The sequence below is a fragment of the Malaclemys terrapin genome, chromosome 25 (genome assembly GCF_027887155.1).
Source record: "Malaclemys terrapin pileata isolate rMalTer1 chromosome 25, rMalTer1.hap1, whole genome shotgun sequence".
Lineage (NCBI taxonomy): Eukaryota > Metazoa > Chordata > Testudines > Emydidae > Malaclemys > Malaclemys terrapin.
In genome coordinates, this window is record NC_071529.1 from 906,692 (window position 1) to 926,081 (window position 19,390).

General features: G+C 53.2%; 1 protein-coding gene across 1 annotated transcript in view; it reads right to left on the reverse strand.

Moving 5' to 3' along the window:
- Nucleotides 1-1,906: 1,906 nt before the first annotated feature.
- KIF18B (kinesin family member 18B) overlaps nt 1,907-19,390 on the reverse strand; it is a 35,638-nt gene continuing 18,154 nt past the window's right edge. Inside the window, exons 6-16 of the mRNA XM_054014456.1 lie at nt 16,375-16,572; nt 15,841-16,017; nt 15,258-15,332; nt 11,959-12,071; nt 11,305-11,440; nt 10,936-11,036; nt 9,210-9,427; nt 7,075-7,666; nt 4,884-4,997; nt 4,404-4,501; nt 1,907-3,713 (exon numbers count right to left, since the gene is read on the reverse strand). Of these exons, the coding sequence (XP_053870431.1) occupies nt 3,607-3,713; nt 4,404-4,501; nt 4,884-4,997; nt 7,075-7,666; nt 9,210-9,427; nt 10,936-11,036; nt 11,305-11,440; nt 11,959-12,071; nt 15,258-15,332; nt 15,841-16,017; nt 16,375-16,572 (1,929 nt within the window). The 3' untranslated portion in view covers nt 1,907-3,606. The remainder of the gene's footprint in view (nt 3,714-4,403; nt 4,502-4,883; nt 4,998-7,074; nt 7,667-9,209; nt 9,428-10,935; nt 11,037-11,304; nt 11,441-11,958; nt 12,072-15,257; nt 15,333-15,840; nt 16,018-16,374; nt 16,573-19,390) is intronic.

The window sequence follows — 19,390 nt, forward strand, 5'->3', positions numbered from 1 at the left end:
GCGGGGAGAGGCTAGGCACATGCAGGCCTGAGCCAGTGGGTGCTCAGACGCTGCCTACCAGTGTGGGGCTGGCCAGAGAGGAGATAGTGGCGACCGTTAGCCTGGGGCTGGAGCACTCCCCTGGGATGTAGACCAGGTGTTTCCACCTCTCGGGAGAGCGCCCTAACCAGCGACCAGTGTGAGACTGTACCTGGAGCCCTGGGGTTAGGGCACTGAGACGGGAGAGCCCAGTTCAAATCTGTCCATCCCCCCACATGGCAGAAAGGGGGGATTGAACCTGGGCTTTCCCCCATCCCAGCTGGGTGGGCACCAGCCCCTCAGTCCCCGAGACGCCTGCCTAACTCCTCCTCTGCCTAAGGCCGTGCCTCGGGGGGGGTCCTGGTCACAGGTCATAGCCTGGATTTAGGGGCACCTCTCACTGAGAGAGAGGCGGGGCTTAGCACCCCCCATTGGCTGGCATAGGTGATTCCCATTCCCAAGGGCCCAACTTTCCCCATTCATTGCAGCAGAAGCCTGGGCACTTGACTTGGCTTTGTGGCTCCCAGCATTCCTAGGTGTTACACTGCTCAGCATCACAACACCCACCCCCCTGGTGACACTAGCTCACCCATGTGCAGCTAATTAAACCTCCCAGGGCCTGGGGAGATGGGCAGGCTCCTTGACCCACGGACAGACACCACATGCTGGTTGCTACCCTTCACCATCTGCTTACGTTTCATCCCCATCCCCCCTCCGTCTTGTCTGCACAGACTGTGAGCTCTTTAGGGCAGGGGCTGTCTCTCCTGTTACGTGTTTGCAGCAGGGGACCCCGGCCCCCATTCGGGAACATAAAGCAAACCAGAAATGAGCAGGAATGGTGTCAGCTGGGCAGCAAGTCAGGAGCAGAACCCAGTTCCCTGCTCTGGACATTTGACCACGCTGCCTAGTTCTGAACAGCGAAGACATCCGGCAGCAGCTGACGTTGTGCATGCAGGCAGCGCAGATCTCACCTGGAGCAGGGCGCAGGTGGGGGGATTTGGCTACAGCATCCAGCTGCACCTGCACCCCCATTTGATCTCTAGAATCACACCCAGGCCTTTTAAAACAACAGCAGGCAACTCTGACCCACTGCGACACTTTTTAATTGCTTGTCTGCCTCACCTTGCCAGGCGGCGCGTCTGTCGGCTCAGCTCTGTGAGCTTGTTAGCTGAGGCAACAGCTTTTCTGCAGCGCAGGAAGGATGGATTGAGTGAGAGATGTTGCAGGGAGGGTGGGGGGAAGGTCTTTGGGGTGAACAGAAAGTCTCAGCTAATCTCCCCAGATATTTATTTTTTCCCAGCTCCTACGCAGATGGGATCAAAGTGTTAACGTCTCTTGTGAGAAACGTCAGTCACTCAGCTCCAGAGAGGCAAAGCTGGGTTCTCCCCCAGCCCCCATCCGCCTCTTAATGAGAGGACCTAACTTTAAGGGAGCTGAAAGTTTTAATTATAATCTTCCAGCCTCCAACAATGCAAAGGCGGGTGCACACGAGCATCTGCCTTTGCAATCCAGCTCTCTCCAGCGTTACACCAGAAAGGGGCTGAAATAATGAGGGCAGTGGAAGTTTGTAACCCCCCCAGGAAGCAGCAGATCGCTAAGCAAACCCGGGGCTGGCTGTCAGGAAGGGCTGCATCAGAAGCAAAGGGGACAGCTCGCTGGGAATTGAGCCTGGTGTTAGCATACTAAAGAGATCAGCATATTGAAAATCCTTGGCTTACTGCTGCACCCCACTCTGTGGATTGGAACAGGCTTGTGAATCTTCAGCTGGGTTGTCTGGGCCCATGGCTTTGTGCAAGAAAGTCCTCGCCCCCAAACGGCTGCAGGGTTAGTGTAGCTGAGCTGGTCCCAGGATACTATAGAGACAAGGTGGGGGAGGGAATATTTTTTATTGGACCAACTTTCTGTTAGCGAGAGAAACAAGCTTTTGAGTTCCACCGAGCTCTTCTTCAAGTCGGTCCCTCACCCCCTTTGTGGGGTCCCAGTGTCCAGACTCCAGCCTGAGCCCAAAGGTCTACACTGCAATTGTACAGCCCCTGCCGCAGGCCTGCCCCGGGTGTTTTATTGCAATGAAGACACAGCCTCAAAGCCCCTCTGCCAGCACGTAAGTATTAGAAGGAAAAGAAAATCGAGGCCCCACAAAGGTCCATGCAGAGCTGTCTGGGAGGCAGTTTGACTGCACTGAGGAAGGTGATGTGAGCTGGGTTCTGGGGTGCAGAGAAGAGGTGACGTCAGGGGGTCGCTAGTGAGAATCTTTCCCCTCCCCTTGGCATAGGCAGTGCCAAGCACTAGTTATGGAATGATGCGAACCAATGGCTGGAACTGGCCTGAATGGTCGCTGGAGGGGGCACCAGAGGAGGCTCCAGCAGAACGGAGAGGTTGGGACATTTCCCACTGCAGTTCACACCCAGGCCCCTGCTTAGTGTTAGCAGGAGACGTGGCCGCTCACACCCACTATTTTCTCTCGAGCTCAAGCCGTTACCTGGGGTTTCACCCCGTTTGCCTTCAGGGGCACTGGAAAACTCCCAGCTGGTGCAGCACTGAACAGAAGACGGGGTGGAAGAGGCCTTGGCTGAGATTTTCAGAGAGCCTGGGCCATGGGGGACATGCTCATTGGACATCCAAATCACTGGCCATTGAGGGAGCCGGAGCAGGGCCCATCCCCAAGCAGCTCCATGCCAGGCTCTGGCTGGGAGGGAAGTGAGAAGTATCACACCTAAGAGTTTGATTAAAAAGGGCCGTGCTGCAGCCATCTGTTAGCACCAGACACCGAAGAGGAGTTTACACAGGAGCTAAAGACAGAACAGCGATAATCCATCTGGTATAAAATACAGGGCTCTCTCTGCCTGGAGGAGCGTTACACAGCCCATTTGTGCTGCTCAGGAGACTCCCCGAAGCCCAGCTCAGAACCCAGCCCCAGCCGGTTTCCATTGGGAAAACCAAGCCAGGCGCACTGTGAATGCCGAGCAACTCCAGCGAAGTCACTGGTGTAACAGAGCTCAGACTCTGGCCCCAAAGGAGAAGAGTTTCTGGGCAGTGCCGGAGCAGGAGGGGTCAAGGACGCTTTGCTCTGGGGTGGGTGGAGGTGCAGCAGTCTGCCCACAGCCCTGCAGTGCTCTGCCACTGCTGCTCCGCTCAGGAGCTGGGGATGCCGGGGTGCTGCACGGCTCCAGTGCCAGACACCCACGAGGAGCTTTTGGACACTACTAGGATCTGGAGAGGGGATCTGCTGGCAGAACACCCCATTCCAGTCTCTTCCTTCCAATGCTGAGATGAGGAGCAGGATACTGCCACCCTGCAGAGGGGGAAAGGGCGAGGAGACACGCGTCCTCCTTTCGTTGCTACACTGCCAAGGGAGGCAGCAGGATGAGGAAAGGCCTGAGGAGACTGTACTGAACAGCTGGCACTGATGGGAGTGCTGCCCAAACGCCCAGGGAGTGGCAGCTCAGGGAACACTGCCACAGAAGGGAGGTGCGAGCCCAGTCTGTACATGAGGAGAGGGGGAAGATGTCCATGCTCCAGGCATGCTGGCCTTGTCCCAGGCAGCGCTAAACTAAAACAGCCAAGTGGCCCCTGCGGTCCAAGGACATTTCAGCAGAAAAGCTTCATGGCTTGGGATCTGGGTGCAGCCAGCATTTTTCCACCAACTACTTCTAGATCTGCTCTGCTCCTCTTGGCCAGAGTGCAGGAAGGACGCTCTGGAGGTGAAAACACACAAACAAGGAAAATAAAAGCAGAGGCCTGAGCATCACTGGACAGGATCGCTGGCCCCTGCAGCCCCTCAGAGCTTCCCAGACCTGCAGCAAGCCCACACTTCCACAATGGAGCCCAGTTCCCACCCCTGGCACCAGCCAGTAGGTCCCACAGCCTTCCTTTATAGACGTGCTGCCCTCCTCCTCTTGTGCTACGCAGGCATGAAAGCTCAAGGGGCGTGCCAGAGCCACCGCGCGGCCCAGGAGGAGGAAAGGATCTTCTGATCCGTGTTTCTGTTCCCCTCCTCGCCACAGTCCAGCCCTCCAGGGCCCACGAGTGCTGCTCTTTGACAGACCGGGCGGGATGCAGTGAGGCCAGGCTCGCTTTGCACCCTAGGGCTGTGCATGCTTTTGGGAACAGGCACCCAGGGTGGACACAATGGGGAAACACAGGGATTTGCAGAATTACCTCGTCACTGCAACACTGGCATCTCCGGCAGCTCTTCCCTGTACCCCACCCTTGAGTAAAGGGCCACTGCTCAGATGTAGCAGGGGAGCGTCATCTGGCACCGGTACTAGCCAAGGCCAGGCCTAGCACCTGCCTGAGCCCAGGGGTGGCTCCCATAGTATATCCCCAGCCTGGGGGCCCTCCTTCCCCAGCCTGTCTAGCCAAGCACTGAGAAGAGACGGGGTTACCTGGGATACTTGGGGTCTGCAAGGACTTCACAGTGCTGCTCCGGAGCCTGGCAATTCGGCTCTGGCTCTGCCGCCCACCCAGCGAGCGGGAGGCAGTGCTGGAACGGAAGGCAGGGCAATTAGCGACACCCACTAGAGAGCAGGAGCCCATTTCAATCCCAGCCCCCAGGGCGGGGCTCCTGAACAGCCCCAGTCACCTCTAGGCTCTGGGGCAGCATTTACCTTCATCCCCCTCAACATCAATCCCGCCGCCATTTCCCCTGCCTCAGCCCTGGGGAGAGAAGGCCTGTTACAGGAGAGGGAGAGCAGTCAGGCTCAGAAGGGACGCACAAGAACTGCATGCTCCAGTGGTCCCTCAGACACTTGCTCCATGGGCTTCCCTGGACAGCTGCTGGGGAACCAGAGAGGGAGGATCTGGACGCACACAATCCACCAGCTGGTGATCTGGTCTTGGGCTGGCTGCCTCCAGCGAGCTCTCACCTCACAGAACGCCTTCTCTTCTGTCCCATTGCTTTAGAGACCAACGAGGATGGCTTCGGGATGCTGCCAGGTGGGATGGAGGAGCCCTTCATGGTGAACACGGGCATGGAGGCTCTGAATCCAATCAGATAACAAGTTAACACACACGCACTGAGACACTTTCTCCTAGACAGAATCTCAGGCCCATCTCCTCTGGACTGTCATTGCCATTGTAAATATAGAAGAGTTCTTATAATGAAGGCAAAGCAGTGAATATAACAGGGATCGGCAACCTCTGGCACGCGGCTCGCCAGGGTAAGCACCCTGGCGGGCCGGGCCAGTTTGTTTACCTGCCGCGTCTGCAGGTTCGGCCAATTGCAGCTCCCACTGGCCACGGTTTGCGGCTCCAGGCCAATGGGGGCTGCGGGAAGCGGCGCGGGCCGAGGGATGGGCTGGCCGCAGCTTCCCGCAGCCCCCATTGGCCTGGAGCGGTGAACCGCGGCCAATGGGAGCCGCGATCGGCTGAACCTGCCCAATCCGCCAGGGTGCTTACCCTGGCGAGCCGCGTGCCAGAGGTTGCCGACCCCTGGAATATAATAAAGGCAAGCTAGCCCTATGGGCTACACCATGGATAAATGGGACATTAACTGAGACTACTGAGGGGTTGACTGCATAAACAGTCAGGGAATTGGGGTCTCACTCACCAGCTAGATCGGGGTGAGCAAACTTTTTGGCCCAAGGGCCACATCGGGGGTGCGAAACGGTATGGAAGGCTGGGTAGGGAAGACTGTGCCTCCCCAAACAGCTTGGCCCCCGCCCCCTATCCACCCCCTCCCACTTCCCGCTCCCCCCCTCAAAACCCCCAACCCATCCAATTCCCCCTGCTCCTTATCCCCTGACCACCCCCTCCCAGGACCCTGCCCCCTATCCAACCCCCCCACCCGGCTCCCTGTCCCCTGATTGCCCCGACCCCTATCTACACCCCCGCCTCCTGACAGGCCTCGTGGGACTCCCACGCCTATCCAACACCCCCGTTCCCTGTCCCCTGACCGCCCTCCACCCCATCCAACCGCCCCCTGCTCCCTGTCCCCTGACTGCCCCCCAGGACCTCCTGCCCCTAACCGCCCCCTGGGACTCCAACTCCTATCCAGCCGCCCCCTGCTCCCTGTCCCCTGACTGCCCCCAGGACCCCCTGCCCCATATCCAACCCCCCCCGCTTCCCACCCCCTTACCATGCCGCTCAGAGCGGCAGGACTGGCTTATTGGAAAGCCTGGGAGGTGGGTGGGCACAAGCCACGCAACCCGGCAGGAGCGGTGGGTCAGAGTGCTTCCCACGTGGCAGCGGGGGAGAGGGAACAGCAGGGGAGGGGCCGGGGGTAGCCTCCCTGGCTGGGAGCTCAGGGGCTGGGCAGGACAATCTCATGGGCCGTAGTTTGCCCACCTCTGAGCTAGATGGATGAAAGGCAAACCTTTATAACTAACGTTACAGCATCTGTAGATTTGAGTAGGAGACTGAAGTCAGGCTTCCTGGGCGCTATTCCTGGCTTGCAAGGTGCCCGTGGGCAAGTCACTACCCCACTGTGCCTTAGTTTCCCCACCATGCCTCAGTTTCCCCACTGATTCTTATAGAAAGGGTATTCTGGAGTATCTACTTTGTCAGCAAGCACATTCCCAGCCAGCATTTACAGACCAATATACATTCGGTTTATACAACTCAGCTCAAACCGGAGTCATTTTTTTAGTGCAGCTGCAGGAGGAGTCAAAATAAAGGTGGTACAATGGAACAGTCTCGTCGTTCGTTTATCTGCACTTGCTAAGTGCCTTAGGACAGCATTCAGAGGGGAGGCGAGGTACTGCTGGATTCTAACAAGCCTTTAGAGCTGGACAAGCTATCTGAAGAAGAGATTCCTCTTGGATATCGACAGGAAAAGACGAGGAGGAATGGATTTTTTTAAACACTTTCCAATTCTCCATAAACAATGGTGTTTGTTCACAAATCTGACTGCTAGTTTGGGGGTATACGAGTCTCAGAGAAAGAATCTCCTTGTAGCATTTGGACTCAAAGCCACAAGAACATCCTACTAGTACAGATGAACCAGAAAATGAAATTGAGAAGAAGGCAGAATGAAATGAACCAGCCCAGTTCCCCATCCCAACCCAGTGAGTAGGCTACAGTGGAACTGGTAGATAGGAGTGTCCCAGTAGCACTAACCTGGGCATGAAGGAACCTTCGGGCTTTTTAAAGACGCACTGGACGTTCTCCCAGCCAGGGAACTCGGGGGCACTGAATTTCACAGGATTGTCCACACCAGATGAACAGCTGTCCTCAGCAAGGTCAAAGGTTAGATTCAGGTCTCGGATGGTCAGCATAGCTGGAGTGCAACAGTTTTGGGCAGCAGATGTTGTCAGGGGCACCCGACTTTTGGTGACTGTTGTTGGGCAGGGTTTTGGGGTGCAATAAGGCACTAGTTGAGCAGGTTTAGCTTCCTTTATAATGGGGGTGCTGTGACTGATTGTCACTGGAGGAGCAGCTGGTTCATTTGCGGAGCCCCTTCGCCTTCGCCGGCCAGGAAGGGAGGATTTCCGCTGGCGCTTTGCCTGCAGTTTTGGCGTGGCAGGAGTTCCTGTTTTGGATGGGCTGCTCATTTCCGACCTCCTCCTCTTCTTCGTTGGCAGGCTGGGAGTCTTGGCTGAGGGACTAGGGACCAACACAAGCTCCTGCAAGGACCGCGTCACAGCCCTCGTCATCGGGGCAGCACGCTCTGTGGCAGGAGCACCCTGCAGCCTGGTGGCCAATGGCACAACTAGGAGAGTAGGTAAGTAGAGTGTTAAGAGATATAGCCACATTTCCCCCTATCTTCTTAAGTGCCAGCCCGTCCAGAGCAGACACCTGGGGCAGTCACTAAGCAGTCCTACAGCGGAGCCTCCTGCATGCCCCCGCCCCAAAGCAGGTATGAAAGGCCATGCTGGCACAGTCATAGACATTAGGAGTTAGGTCTTCCGGGTTCTCCTTCTGGCTCACAGAGGGATGATGCCCAACTCCTCAGTGATTCTAAGGCATCTGTCACTGCCTGGTGTGCCGGAGCTTGATGTGAAAACCAGCCCTCTGGTTTACAAGGAAGGGCGCTGCTAGCGGGCTGTTCTCAGGGAGGGGCACTAGACGTTCACATTTGCTATCTCCCGTTCCTGCAATCCAGAGACCCCCTTCTACCCAAGCCAACCAAAACAACAAAGAAGTAAACATTACCCTGGAACAAGTCAACCTCAAGAGAACAAGTCTAAAAGAACAAACAAAAAGGCTTGCCCACCCAGAGCAGAGTTTTTACTGTGAAAAGGGGGAGGTCCCTGAGACTCTGAAGTCCATTAAGCACTTTGGTATTGCTACTGATTTTACGTGGCCGGTGCCTCTGGAGATGGGCGGCAGTATCTATGAGAGACGGATCCCTAGGCCTGTCTGTGAATGCTGGTTCCCCAGGTTTTGGGGAGGGGTAGTCAGCAGCTGGAAGAGCTGTGGGGTCACTGGGCTGAGTTTTGTGCAGGCACCAAAAGCACTGAAGTCTAAACATAGAATTAAAAAGAAACCCTGTAAAGTCTCTAAGTCTCATTTCCCTGATCTGTAAACCCAGGAAATACTGACCTGTCGTACAGAGAGGAGCCTTGCAGAGCCTCAGCTACACGGCGCTGGGAGATGGCTTACAGGGCTATGCCCACGCTTGTGTGAGTGTGATTAACCTGCCATATCAATGGCCACATCCACGTTTTTAAAATGTGTGTATAATTGCAGTGCTGGTTTGTTTGAAACAACAAGTGCCCCTGGCCCCTATTGGTTACAGAGAAAGCCTTCAAACATGAACCAAGTGTGACCAACGCCGCGACCTGCACTCAGAGCTCGTCTGCCCGGAGCTGTAATGATTTAACTGAGCTTGATTTTAACCAGAGGGACTTAGCTGGGGGTAGAGGCTGTGCCACTGCGCCAAGTCCCAGTGCTGCAGCCACTCAGTTGCCCACCCTCCCTCAAGTTGCCTTTGTCCTCAAAGTGCATTGGAGTTGGGTCCCAGATGCCGAGTTCATGCTGGGGCTACACACGTCGCACCCAGCTGTGCTCGAGCCTGCTAGGGAGTTTGGGCCGCAGGGGACGCTAGGGAGCAGCACCAGAGGTCCAGGGCAGGCAGCCACTCCCACTGGGAGGGAGGACAGTAGTGACCACCCCAAAGCGTGAGCCACTGCACAGAGCCTTCCAGGTTTCTCCGCCCTGTCACTCAGGCACACACTTCAAATCCTGGGGGGACAGCAGAACATAGGGGTTGAGGCCCAGCTGTTCTGGAGACCACACCCACACAAGCTCACCGTTATCCGAGTGCTGCTGCTCCTCTGGGGCTGGGATGCTTTCACTGGTCACCTCGGCTCCACCCAGAGTCCCAGCTGGCTCTTGACTCCTACTGGTTTCTCTTTGCACCAGGTATTCCAGTTCCTCAAACTCTGAGACCATGTCAGGGGTTAGGAGGTTGGCAGCCTTCAGCAGAAAGTACTGCCTTTGTGCCACATGCAGGACAGCAAGGACCAGCCTGGGATAGAAAGGGCCAGAACATGAGTTTCGCTAGAAGAGATTAACACTGTCACCAATAGGCTAGCGCAGTGTAGCACGGGAGGGATAGATAGCTCAGTGGTTTGAGCATTGGCCTGCTAAACCCAGGGTTGTGAGTTCAATCCTTGAGGGGGCTATTTAGGGATCTGGGGCAAAAATCTGTCTGGGGATTGGTCCTGCTTTGAGCAGGGGGTTGGACTAGATGACCTCCTGAGGTCCTTTCCAATCCTGATATTCTATGCCTCCCATGTCATGTGAGAACCTGGCCCCAAGAACCAGTTACTAAGCTGAAAATAGTGACTTCGACCTTGGTCTTCTGGGCACCGAGGTTCCATCACCAGCACCTCACACCCACATACCACCTACCTGCATTGGTTCCAGGAAGCACCGACACACCTGTTCAATTCCAGGTGCCCTCTTAGGGCCGCGCAAGAGCACGGACTGTTAGTACAAGGGGTGGCCAAACTTTACTGCAGTGTTGCAGCTTGCTGCCAGTCCAAAGGCTGCATCTCAGCTGTAAATGGATCGGGCAGTGGAGCCCAATCCAAGGCGGTAAGATCTGGTCAGACTATTTTAAGACTGCAACAGCAGAGAAGGAATTGCTGCTTGATGAGTTCACCAGCAACAGAACCTGCAGGTTGTCAACACTATAGTCACCCTTTGGTTCCAGAGCTGGTATCGGGGCACTTGGAACTCTGGGCTGGGCTTTTGGGACCTCTGGTTCTTGGCCAGGCTGGCAGTGAGACTTTGCCAGGTTTTAAGTTAAATGCCCCCCTCCCCCAGGCTCCCCCTTAAGAGTAACTTTCCCAAGGGATCCATTCTGGCAGGAGACTTAGGGCAGAAACCCCAGCAGACTGTTTCCTGGACCCACCCCAGGCACACCCTATAGAAGCCCAGGACGTAAGGAGAGCTTCCAGAGGTGAATTCTACCAGTCTGAAGTTCGGGTTCACATGCCATTTGCCACCTTGGGAATTCCGACTCCGCTCTGCTGGCAGAACCCAGATTACTGGGATTCCTGGAGAAAGGGCAGTTACTTTCCTACCACTAGTACCTTAGGATATAAATTACTTGGGCTGGATCATTATTGTTCCTATGGCAGCTTTGGCACAGAAACAAAGTCTTCCCTACACATGGTACATTGGCCAGACCTTGGTTTTGTCTCCCCCTGGAGCATTTCACAGAGATCACCCATTAGGATCAGGTAGGGGCATCCCATATGATCAGTTTCCAGTGGGCTACGGGAGGTGCTGCCTTTATAGGACAGGTAACTGCAGAGGCCCTATATCCCTGTGAACTGTTCCTGCCCCTTCACAATCCCCATGAGGAGCACAAGCACCCTGCAGACTGGGCTGGTTATTTCAGCCTGGGCACAGCCTCACCCCAGTACTGCCGCACAGTTCACCTCACCACAGGAAGGAGCACGTCCCTTGCCCCTATGTGCGCTTATGTGGGGGTGGCAGTGGGGGAGGTGGTGAGGGAACACTCACCTCTGGGTCTGATCCCGGGGCAGTCCCTGTAGCAGAGAGCTTGGTTTATTGGTTTTCTGCTGAAGATCTGTGGCATAGTCATGAAGTTCCTTCTCTGGCGTCTGAATTGATCACAAGGAGGGAACGTTAGTATCAAATGCTTTTGCTCAGTTTTGCCAGCTCCTGCCACTCTCACCTGGTGCAGGTTTAATGGAGGAGAGAGTTTACTGGAGAGCAGAGGACACAGCTTCAGCACACGCTGTAACTGGCCCCCCCTGCTATTCCTCATCAGTGTCTCATTGCACTTCCCCATACCCTGCAGCTGTCTCATTCTCGTCAAGTCTCCAGACCTGCCTGAGGGCTCCTCTGCCAACCAGCCCCTTCTCTCACCTGTTCCACTGCTCCCAGGTCCTGTTGCTGAAAGGGGGGTCTCACTTTCCGCTCCTGCTGCTGTATCACCATTTCCTGGTTCCCCTTATCAGGGACTTCATGATCTGGGGACACCTCCTGTGCAGCCTCTGCTGACCTGTAGCAATGCAGAGGAAGAAGCAGCCAGAACAACACAGAGACAAGCTCTTTAGGAGCAGTTGCCAGAGCAGATCTGGGTGAAAAGCTGCCGTGTTTTCTGCCACCACTCACAGGCTTCTCTGGGGAGCTCAGAGACCCTCATGGAGCCCTTTATTTTACAGTCAGATTTTGCAAGTCTAGTCCTGTGCTTAGTCTGTCAAAAGGCCTTCATGGACCACCTTCCCTCTCACTTGTCAGTGAGTCACTCTGCCCATCCGGGCTTCGGGAAGCACTGGTGGGCAGACTATGGCTTCATCATATGCCGGAGTGTATGACTGACATGACCATGTGCTTAGCAAGTCAACAGGTGTGGCTGCATTCCAATCAGCTCTGCTTTCAGACACGTTATTTGGGATCCAATCAAGAGTAAAAAGAACCCTAAAGCTCCTTGATGGGGAAGCCTGGGGGATAGGATGGAGCATTCAGCACTGTTCAGGCTCCCGGAAGGACAAGATGTTGATGATCAACGAAACGTACCTGAGCAGCTCCACCTGCCAAGGGGTAGACTGTGCCTGAGGAGCTGGAACCTGGTGGTCTGGATCCTGGGTGTTTCTCTCGTAAGCTTGGAGCTTCTCTCGCAGAGCTGCCACCTGCAAGGGAAATTCCACCCATTTAGATCCAATTTCCCCATCCATTCATGGCATTCGCTGTCAACGCCACAAAACTACACCTCCCTTCTGAGAGGAGCAGCCTACGCACTGCAGGAGAGACCTTGACGCTGAGGACTTGCTGTGTTCCTCCTTCGCTTGAGCCCCTAAGCAGCAAGGGACACCAAGCATGTCTGCCACTTGCTCAGGAGCCGGTAGTCATACTCCACTACAGAAACTGCAGTCAGGAGAAGTTCATGCATTTCCAGGAGACCCCTCCCCAGCCCCCACCCATGACACTTGGAGTCCTTGGAGAGCAGCCAGGTACCTGCCCTTTATACCCCTTCTTCCCCCAAGCAGTCTGCCAACCCCCCTGGAGTCTGTGGCTCACTTGTATCAGACTGTGCAGCACCTTCAGGTCCAAGTGCTCCAAGGAGGTAGTTACCAGAATCCAGCCACTGCACTAGCCCCGTGTTGGTTTGACATTCAGTTCCGTCTTACTCTGCCCTGACATTTGTCAGTGTTGTGATCTGTCTAGCAGATTGCCAGCTCCGGCTGGAGCAACAGGGCAATTCACTGGTGTGGGGATAGCAAAGAAATGCTAAAAGGACATTGTGTGTTCAAGCCAATTCACAAAGGGGGATGTTATCACATTGCATTTACATGGCAGATGCCCCCTAATTACATTTGCTCTAAATTCATGAAAACTAGCAAAATGCTGATGTTATTGTCTTCACTTACCTATAACCTGTTGTTTACTATTGCATTACATTATGTAAACCCCATACTTAATTAACCCTAGGTCAGAAGTGTATGTTAGTGAGAATTTACGTGGTGTGTAAACTGCATGAAAATTAATGAATGATACTTGTATTGTTTTCACTTCTCTATCCCTATCCCTCTATCTATCCTCTATCCCTGCCTGTAACGGCAGGCAATTGCATTCTGTATGTCACTGCAACTGCATTACTTGTGAATGCAAAAAGTAGAAGGGTAACTTCAGAGCAAGAGTCGTTGGGTTCAGCAATGGATACAAAAGCGGTCAGCTAATTTTCTGTGAGCAAGAATCTATCAATACTGGTTCAAGGGAAGGATTCTGCATCTTTGAACTGTTTTGGATTCTAATAGGGTGGAATATTGAACAAGTGGGCAGAGATCCCCACAGTTATTCTGGGTAACGCGGAGAGACTTATTGAAATCTAGCAGCTCACTACATCTCTGCGATCATATTGGACTTACAAACTTCGACTCCCTGTGAATGCATTTTACCTGCTTTAACTTCTCAATAACGCGTATTGCTTTTTCTTAGCTAATAAAGCTTTTGTTCGTTTACTAGAGAAACTGGCTGTCAGCGTTGTCTTTGGTGTGAGATCGAGTATCCATTGACCTGGGGTAAGTAACCGACCCCTTGGGGTTGGGAGTAACCCAATATGAGGTGATGTTGGTGTTAATAACCTTTCATCACAAAGTTCAGTTTGTCTGGATGGTAAAGGGGGGTTGGAGAGCCTAAGGGGACTGTCTGTGGCTCCAAGGCAGAATGCCAAGCGGAGTGCCCCAAAGGTAGGTCCTGGGGCCGGTTTTGTTCAATATCTTCATTAATGATCTGGACTCGGAGGATGGCGTGGACTGCACTCTCAGCAAGTTTGCAGATGACACTAAACTGGGAGGAGTGGTAGATACGCTGGAGGGTAGGGATAGGATACAGAGGGACCTAGACAAATTAGAGGATTGGGCCAAAAGAAAACTGATGAGGTTCAACAAGGACAAGTGCAGAGTCCTGCACTTAGGACAGAAGACTCCCATGCACTGCTACAGACTAGGGACCAACGGCCAGGCAGCAGTTCTGCACAAAAGGACCTAGGGGTTACAGTGGACGAGAAGCTGGATATGAGTCAACAGTGTGCCCTTGTTGCCAAGAAGGCTACCGGCATTTTGGGCTGTATAAGCAGGAGCATTGCCAGCAGATCAAGGGACGTGATCATTCTCCTCTATTCGACATTGGTGAGGCCTCATCTGGAGTACTGTGTCCAGTTTTGGGCCCCACACTACAAGAAGGATGTGGAAAAATTGGAAAGAGTCCAGTAGAGGGCAACAAAAATGATTAGGGGGCTGGAGCACATGACTTATGAGGAGAGGCTGAGGGAACTGGGATTGTTTAGTTTGCAGAACAGAAGAATGAGGGGGCATTTGATAGCTGCTTTCAACTACCTGAAAGGAGGTTCCAAAGAGGATGGATCTAGACTGTTCTCAGTGGTGGCAGATGACAGAACAAGGAGTAATGGTCTCAAGTTGCAGTGGGGGAAGTTTAGGTTGGATATTAGGAAAAACTTTTTCACTAGGAGGGTGGTGAAGCACTGGAATGCGTTACCTAGGGAGGTGGTGGAATCTCCTTCCTTGGAGGTTTTTAAGGTCAGGCTTGACAAAGCCCTGGCTGGGATGATTTAGTTGAGGTTGGTCCTGCTTTGAGCAGGGGGTTGGACTAGATGACCTCCTGAGGTCCCTTCCAACCCTGGTAGTCTACGATTCTGTGGTAAGACTGGTAGAGTGATCCAGCAGCACACATTTGTTACCGGCTTCGTGAAATCTAATTACAGAACACACCCCTAGTTTTCTGACAGTCTGACCTGAGATTGGCACACTCAGTTGTAAGACATACAGTCTTACTTTGCCCCAGTATTTTTCAATGTGTTGCAGGTTTATTGACCATTTGCCTTGTAGAAGAGGTCAGGGGGAATGTGGAGATTCTGGCAGCTGGCTGGGGACACTAGGAGCTTTGGGGATCAATAGGGCAGTTCACACTTCAGTGCCATTGTTTCTGGCTGTCCTGCTGCAGATTCAGGCAGGGAGGGCTACTGCAGTTACACGCCATTCACCTCTCTTCACAAACAAGGCAGAGAGTGATTCATTACTGGGGCCTAGAGCAAGTGCTGCAGGATCCCAGAATACCTGGGCCCCTGGATCTGTCCAGCAGCAGCGCTCTCATAGCAGCCCCAGAAGAGTCCATTCCAGTCCTCTGCTCTTCCTTAACGTAAGACACTGCCCACTGACTGGGCTAAGCAGTTCTCCGGCAGCACGGCCAATACCACGAGCCTATCACAGCACTCCTGGTACTTACAGTCCCAGAGTAGTGCTGGTCTCTGACAAGGGCTACAGACAGAACTGCTACCAGCCCCCTGTAAGGCATCTCACCTCTGCTTTCAGCTGCTCACAGATAGCTGCGTACTTCGTGATGTGGCAGTCCAGGCTGAGCACGTTACTCTTCAGCTGCAGGGTGGAAAGGGGGCGGGGAAGGAGGAGAGAGGGTTAAAGGAACAGACGTGGAATAGCTGTGGAGAGAACTGAGAGGCCAGTGAGTCCAGTCACTCTATGGGTTCGTTTAAGCAGAGCTGCTGGGATACCCCTGGGATGCAGGGAACACCTCTAAGGGACAATTCTGAAGGGAGAAGCTCCCTTTCATGGTCACTAATGCCCGCCCATGAAGTGACGCTTGGCTTTAGCCAATGCTCACATCTCCTACAGAGTGAGCTGCATCACCATCAGCAACTCTAGCTGTGCTTGTCCCCAGAGCAGGCACAGATCCGAGGACTAGACAGTTCAGAGATCTAAATGAATGTCTACCAGTGGATTAACTGAACTAAGACCCCTTTAACTATCCAGAGGCACTATGGTAGTGCTCACGGAGCCAGCTTTTGCCCCGGCCCACTTGCCAACAGCCTCTCAACACAGTGGCACCGTACAAAGAGAGGTCTGTACACAGATGTGCGGGACCCACCGACAGTTTGATCTCCTTGGCCCGATTGGCATACTTGAGCGTGTTGTAGGTGTCCTCATAGGCGAGTGCAGACGGGCTGATGGCAGCAATCATGATGGTCCGGCAGTTGCCCCCAAGAGAGTCCTTCAGCAGGCGTGTGAGCTTACTGTCCCTGTACGGGATGTGGGACTTCCTGCTCTGTTCGGAGACATCAGGGGACTCACCTCAGTTGTCAGGTATCTCTGAGAATCCTGGCATGCTAATAGCCTAATGCTCAGACTCATTCCCATAAACCCAGGCTAGGAAGCAAGTGCCCGAAGAGGCAGTTGGTCCAGTCCTGTTTTACCACAGTTAATGTCAGAGACTATTCCTAATCCTGTGAAGTCTTCCTGAGCTAGATGTGTCAATATCCTGCAGCAGAGAGTTCCTTAGGTTTGTCAGACAAGGACATACCTTATGTCAAGTGTCCTTTTAACCCCTGCCCTTTGTACTGCAAGAATGCAAGGTGGTTTTCCGAGGAGGGTGTATTGTGGAAGGGTGGATCAGGGGCATTACCTTTGCATCAGCCAGGGCGTTGATGACATTAATCAGGGCGAGCAGTGAACGGTTGATGTTGGCACCCTCTCGGAGCCGCTCTCCCTTTGTGTTGGTGGTTGAGGCTCGCTCCGAGCCTGCCAGGTCAATCAGGCTCATCTTGGCCACCTGCAGGTCCTGAGTGATGCCAACGACACGGTCCTGCTGCTTCACATAGATCTGCGAGGACAGGAAGAAAAGATAAAGATAGTGAGGAAAGATAAGGCAAGGCCTCAAGACCTGCTCAGCCCAGTCAGCAGGCAATGTCTTATCGAAGGGGACAGCAAAGACCTGAATATGAACTCTCCTGGGGTCTCATAAGGCCACCACTCAAAGGATTCGCTGCAGGACTAGCCATCATCACAAGCAATGAAAGCAAGGGCATGTGTTTCCTCTCCACTCACTGATCTACAGTGCCACCTTGCCAAGCTACAGGTCAACTATCTTCCCCCTACTGAGGGTCTAGAGGAGAGAAAACACTGCCCAGTGTTCCCCACACTCAGTTCTAGGATCTCGCAGGCCATAAGGCCAACTCTGATTGGTCTCAGGTTGTAGGAGAACTTGTAATGGGTACAGGATATGACAGGTTAGCATGTGTATGTCTGTATCAGTCTGCAAACTCCATTTTGATTGTAACTTGTACTGCACCTTTGCTTTTGCCTTTTACCCTCCATCATATTGGGCCGGGATGTCTAGAAGGTACGAGCAGAAACCTTGCCCGCTAGCGGCGGGTTAACAAGAGAGCAATCAAGAGTCACTAACCTGGATGATCTTCCATTCAAATGGGAGTGTCCTAGAACAATAAGCTGTCCCTTGGGTGGTGGGCTTATCAGGGGGACCAGTGTCGCCAGTCTGAACTGTAGATGGGCTGTCACCAAGCAATGACACGCCGGACAAGGGACTTAAAGTTGACTGGGGGGCAGGGGCACCTGACAGACAGTAGCGTAGCTGGGGGGGAGCGGGGCAGCGGCCACTCCCCCACTGAGCACAAGTGGCACCTGGTCAATTTCTTGGTGCCTTTGTACTCACCCAGGGGAGCGATACAACAACAACAACAAAAGGCGCCACCCGCTGCAGCGCTTTTACTCACCCACGGGGCTCCGGGTCTTCGGCGGCAGGACCGTCACTCACTCCAGGTCTTCGGCGGCAGGTCCTTCAGTGCCGCTGAAGACCCGGAGTGCCGCCGGGTGAGTAAAAGCGCTGCAGCGGGTGGCGCTTTTTTTTTTGTATCGCTCCACCTGTTCCCTCCACCTGGCTACGGCACTGCTGACAGAGGGGACTGGAACTGTATAAAAGGACAAGTCCTGGTCTTACCAAGGGCTCTCTGACTGACCAGAACAAGATAACAAGGCTGTGCAGGAGAAGAGGAGGGTCCTGGGACGCTGGAAGGACTGACCAACCCCCAAAGGGCTCTCAGAGTGGTGAGGACACTGGAAGGAGGGTTTGATGTGCAGATGTTTGTTATATTCTGTAGATTTGTATCGATCAGTGAAGAATGACTGGTTGAGAAATTCCTTTGCTGAGTCTATGCGTCCCTTGTTTTAATGGTCATGTAGTCTCCAAGGATGAAATAGCAATCCAGAGGGTGCATTGCTTCGGAGGAACTTTGGGGAGCATGCATTTGCTACAGGGGAGGCCAGCAGTAGCTGGATTGCAGAATTGCGTATCTCAGGAAGGGGTGCTAGATAGAGGATATGCATCCTGAAAGTGTGCCTGGAAGCCCAGACCTTGAGACAGTGACTAGACTGTCCAGATCCAAACACCCTAAGAGCATGTGGGATCTAGTAGTTGCATCCAAACAGCAACCTGGTGAGTGTCCACAAGGGGGAGCTCAGCCAGGGTTGCAAACACACGGCTTCTCATTTCTAGGCCAGCTTCACCTCTGGCTCCGTGAGTGACTGAAAGTCATTGCCATTTGTTGGCCCATAAGAAATGAGATTTGTGGGGCTCTGACCCATTAAGGGAGTTTATAGATACTTTATATACTATAACAGGGTTAAAAAAAATGAGATAAGGTCATGGAGGACAGGTCCATCAATGCTTGTTAGCCAAGATGGTCAGGGACACAACTCCATGCTCTGGGTGCCCTTAAACCTCTGCCTGCTAGGAGCTGGGACTGGACAACAGGGGATGGATCACTTGATAAAGTATCCTGTTCTGATCATTCCCTCTGAAGCATCTGGCACCAGTTGAAAGACAGGACCCTGGGCTAGGTGGATCACTGGCCTGATCCAGTGTGACTGTTCTAATGATCTGAAGCAAACCCTGTTCTCAACTACTCTCTCCCTCTCATCCCCACAAAGCCTCAACTACTCTCCCTCCTCACCTCACTAGCTCTCTCTCTCTCCAAGCAGTGGCTGTCCCAGTGGGCCAGCAGCCTTACATGGGTTAAAGGAGAATATAGTAGTAGGAATATCCTATCCACTACCTGACAAGGATGGTGACCATGGTTGTGAAATGCTCAGGGAGACTAGAGAGGCTACAAAGGCAGAAAATACAATAATAACCGGGGATTTCAACTATCTTGATATTAACTGGGTATGTCACTTCAGGAAGGGATGCCGAGATAAAACTTCTAGGCACATAAAACGACTGCTTCTTGTAGCAGTTTGTCCTGGAACCCACAATGGGAGAGACAAATCTTGATTTAGTCCTAAGTGGAGCACAGAGTCTGGTCCAAGTGGTGGATATAGCTGAACCGCTCAATAATAGTGGTTTAATTTAGTGTAATTAAACGTAACATGCTTGTGGGATGAAAATGCCAAAGAAACCCACCACAGGAGCGGCACAAAACTAAGGAAGCTAGTTAAATGGAAATTAAAAGGAACAGTCACAACTCACATGCCTGCAAAGAGCATGGAGACTATTTAAAAGCACAATACTAGAGGGTCATATTAAATGTATATCCCAAATGAAAAACAAAAACAAACCAAAAAAACAGTAAGAGGACCAAAACTATGCCACCATGGCTTAAGAGCAGAGTAAAAGAGGTGGTTAG